Genomic DNA, 4,369 nt, shown 5'->3' on the forward strand with positions numbered 1-4,369 from the left:
CCCCTCACCTGGTGAACCTGAATGAGGATCCTTTGATGTCAGAATGTCTGCTTTATTATATCAAAGATGGAATAACAAGGTATGAAATCACTTCCAGAACTGTCAGAAATCTCTTGTCTGTATGTTGCACTGAGGCATCTTATGATTGCTACATATCCAACCAGTCAAGGGTCCTACAAAGGACATGATGTTGTTTACTGCTTTGATGTAAGGATTTTTCTGTCCTGAATTTGTCTACTTCGCCATTTAAAATAGACTTCTTATTATGGGCAATGTTCAACCTACAGACTAATTTTCATTGTTCCAAAATCCTGTTCCTCATAATGTTCATTAAACATAAAATATAACTGGCTGTAATTCTCGTGTCACATCATGTAGCAGTTTTATGTTTGCTGTGAGAAAATTGGCTTGTCACTAAAAACTTGTTGCATTATGCTTGGTTATGTTTCTGTGATGTGGATGTCAGAATATCGCTGTGTTAATTAAAATACATGTCTTTGTTTTGACAGGGTGGGCCAAGCAGATGCAGAAAGAAGACAGGATATTGTTCTAAGTGGAGCGCACATCAAAGAGGAGCACTGTATCTTCCGCAGTGAGAGGAATGCCAACGGAGATGGTTAGAGCTCACTTACATCTTTAGATCAGTTTAACTGTGTTCGGTTCACGTCTCAGCCGTTAAACGCTTATAAATCAGTGCAAATGAACGAACTTTTCTGTCAAAGATTATTTCTTTGTTCTTTACGCTTTTACTCAGTGAGCATTTGATATTATGCTTTTCTGCTGGAGGTAGTGAATTGTCTTCTGTCTCTGCAGTGATTGTCATGTTGGAGCCATGTGAGGGATCTGAAACATATGTGAATGGAAAACGTGTGATTTCTGCAGTCCAACTGCGCTCAGGTGACTCACTGACAGCTGCCTGCACATTTCATTTCTGCAGTTTTTAAGCTCTGGTTTAATGTGGTTGATTGTACTGTAGAAAAAAACAAAACAAAACAAATTAAACATTTTAATCTGGGAACTATTCACTTTAGTTTTCAATGCGAAGGTAAGCTATTTCCTGTGAATGTGTCTCATTAGCCTCTGTAGGTAAATAACTAGAAGAATAACAAAATGCATTAAACATTAAAACTATTTGTGCTACAGACCAGTGTGTTTATGATTACGATAATGCATTAATGTGATAACAAATGCCAGAATCAGGCAGCATAATGGACTTTGTACAGCTACAAGAACCGAAAATGGCTGTCATCACAAGCCTTGCATATTCAAGTTGGACAATACATTGATAGGCCATTATGTTGTTCCAGTGTGTACAAACCTGTTGATTCCTCAGGTAACCGCATTATCATGGGAAAGAACCACGTGTTCCGGTTTAACCACCCTGAGCAGGCTCGCGCTGAGCGTGAGAAGACACCATCAGCAGAGACCCCCGTAGAGCCAGTGGACTGGACATTCGCCCAAAGAGAACTTCTGGAGAAACAGGGTATCGACATGAAGCAAGAGATGGAGAAGAGGTACGAAAGCCCTAAAAATCATCAGATTTTATTAAACGACAACTCCATGATCACTACAAGAATTATATGGTTTTGACTCAGGCAAGTAATAGTAAATGTTTACACTGGTTTCTGGTTAACACATACATGTACATGCATTTGAACATTTATTGTCTTACTGTAAATATAATTTCTTTTATTTTATTTTCTTTTATGATTTCTGTCAATTATTTTCTGTGGTAATTGACATAATACTATATATATGCTGTCGGTAGAGCTTAACTTGTATTCAAACTCGCAAAATTCTTTCAAAGGAAGTGTGGATTCCAGTTAATACATAGTTTAGGGTTGGATAGCCAACCATAGCTGGGGCCACCCAGCAGCTACCGAAGACAAAATCTACATTTTGTGAAGTTTAAGCTCTTGGTATGGAATGTGAGCACATATGAATTGGATTATTGTAAGAAGGATTTTTAGGATTATGTTGTGGAAAGGAAATGCAGTGAGTTGTAAGAAAGAGCAGCTTTTTGATGCAGTGGTCTCGCACTGTATTATATCAGGCTTACAGAAATGGAGATCCTGTACAAAAAAGAGAAGGAAGAAGCGGACCAGCTGCTTGAGCAACAGAGACTGGTAAGGCTGAATCTCTTTGATAATTCTTGTTTTTTCTGTTGTTTATAAGAGGACCTGTTCTTTCGTTTCAGTTAGACCTTAATTGTCCTTCCAAATTTTGTTAACAACTTTCTTTAGACTGAGGGGAGAGATGTGCCATTTGATGAACTGAGTAAAACGGGCCCCTAGTTTTCTACTTGCTCTCCTGAAGTCCAACCAGCACTAATTCTGCACTATTAGCTCTGACAACTTGAGACTTTTGTGTGTCTGTATGTGTGTGAGAGAGAAACACTTCTCCCAGTGCATGGCTGAACCTCTTTGCATGGTAACTGAATCCACTCTGTCTGGATTGAGATAGCAGATGGCCCATCGCTGATATGGAATGATATACATATTCAGTTTGATGCAGCAAGAATTAGCGAGAATTTCTTATTCAAATTTTTATTTCTCTCTCATAGATTTGAGATGTAACCTTGCAAAACAGCATCAGCAGAAAAATACCAATTCGGCTTATAATTGGTAAATGGTATCTGTGTTTTTATGAAATCCATTGTTGTGTAAGGCATTGGTTTGCCATGTACCAGTTAAAGACTCCATGAAATCAAAATGGGAGCTTTTTTGAGAGAAAATAAATGATTTGACAATTGTATGTTTTAGAACTGTAATTTAACTTAAAATATGTATTAAATGTTTTAATGTGAATATATATAAAAAAAGATTTGAATTAAATTAAATATCATTCTTCAGGGTTATATATTTATCTGTAATATTTTGGGAGTAGACAAAAAAGGTCCATCGTCAACTTAATTTGAGATAAAGTAAAAAATGTATATGATATTTTATTTGATATAAAAGTTTTTTGCTTTAGAGGTTACCATATACGAGTCAGTTGTTTCATTTTGACTTCATAATATGACACTTAATTTTAATATTTTTCACACAGTATAAATGGGTCTGTGCAAATATTTATTTAAATTTACTTACTTTTGCAAAAATCATTATATTTGGATGTCTTTTACATCGTAGAGTTGACATCAAACTACGCCGTCACCATTTTTTATGGGGTCTTTAATTTAAATTGGAGGTCTTTTCTTTGGTTTATTCTGTATGCTGCTTTTGCATGATTTGTGTTTGTAGCATGTTTAACAGATTAATTTACAAGGTACTTAGTACCTCATTTAGTATTTGTTGCTGAGCAGTGTTGATAAGCTGGTCAAGCTTGAGTCAGCATTTGATTTACCCAAATAGATGTCGTTTCATCTGAGTTTGTTGGTTTTCTCAATGCAATTGCTGATATTTCCAATGCATTGTTGCCATAACCCAAGATTTCTGCTGTAGTTGATGAAGGCTAGTGACAATGTGGTTTCTCATTGACATCTGTAGCCTTGAGTTGTACACATCTGTGTCTGGCCAGGCACAGAGAGCATGCTATAACACAGCTATCCATGCTGGGGGTCTTAATGATGACAAGCTCTCCAATGCTCCGATGGTCTCATTCATATAATCTCATACACAGAACAACACAGATATCGCACACTGCACTGATTACACAGCCACGATTACATGGTCACCAGCTGTCTCCTTTGTTATTTGACTGTGATTTTTTGCATTGTCCTTGTTTTACTTGACCTGGAAAATGAGAAACTGCATTTTCTCTCAACTAACCTCTTTAACTGTAGTGGATGAAATCGATGCTTTTAACCTCCTTCGAGCCTGTCCTGTCTCTTTTTTTCTTCTCTGTACTGACCTGTAATAAACACGCAAGAGTCTAACCCACTGCTAGAGCTAGAAAAACTCTAAAACCAAATCTTCTCTATCAAGGACTTCAAGTGGGGGAATGAAGCAAAACTCATCAGGCTTTGTTGCATGCCACTGAAGCATGTTTGGGGTGCAACTTTCAAGAGCTCTAATTGAAGAGGATGTCATGAATTTAAACTTGACAAAAAAAGAAACCAGCGCAGCAACAAAAACAGTAGATCGAGCAACATCAATCCCTTTTTTTGTTGACATTTTTCTCATGATCATGAAAGTCATGCCTTGCATTTACTTTTTATAGTGATATGCAACTTGGGAATAACTGTGATTTGAATTTGTATCTACACACTGTAAATCTAAAAAACAGCATCACCATGTTTAGAAAGCTTGAGTATTGTCAAATGCATCTGCAAGTAAATAATCCTCTCTAAAATTTTCATATCTGTGGTCGACTTGCAGTCTTTTCCTGCAGGTAGTTAGAAATTGTCAAGCAGGTTGACATTTTTTTT

General features: G+C 36.8%; 1 protein-coding gene across 1 annotated transcript in view; it reads left to right on the forward strand.

Annotated features, from left to right (window-relative positions):
• Nucleotides 1-4,369, forward strand: part of LOC107695777 (kinesin-like protein KIF1B) — an 84,145-nt gene that overhangs the window by 49,328 nt on the left and 30,448 nt on the right. The window contains exons 18-22 of the mRNA XM_016495818.1: nucleotides 1-79; nucleotides 510-616; nucleotides 814-897; nucleotides 1,334-1,514; nucleotides 2,054-2,126. The exon at nucleotides 1-79 is cut by the window's left edge and continues 1 nt beyond it. Of these exons, the coding sequence (XP_016351304.1) occupies nucleotides 1-79; nucleotides 510-616; nucleotides 814-897; nucleotides 1,334-1,514; nucleotides 2,054-2,126 (524 nt within the window). The remainder of the gene's footprint in view (nucleotides 80-509; nucleotides 617-813; nucleotides 898-1,333; nucleotides 1,515-2,053; nucleotides 2,127-4,369) is intronic.

The sequence above is a fragment of the Sinocyclocheilus anshuiensis genome, unplaced genomic scaffold (assembly GCF_001515605.1).
Source record: "Sinocyclocheilus anshuiensis isolate Anshui unplaced genomic scaffold, SAMN03320099.WGS_v1.1 scaffold234, whole genome shotgun sequence".
Taxonomy (NCBI): domain Eukaryota; kingdom Metazoa; phylum Chordata; class Actinopteri; order Cypriniformes; family Cyprinidae; genus Sinocyclocheilus; species Sinocyclocheilus anshuiensis.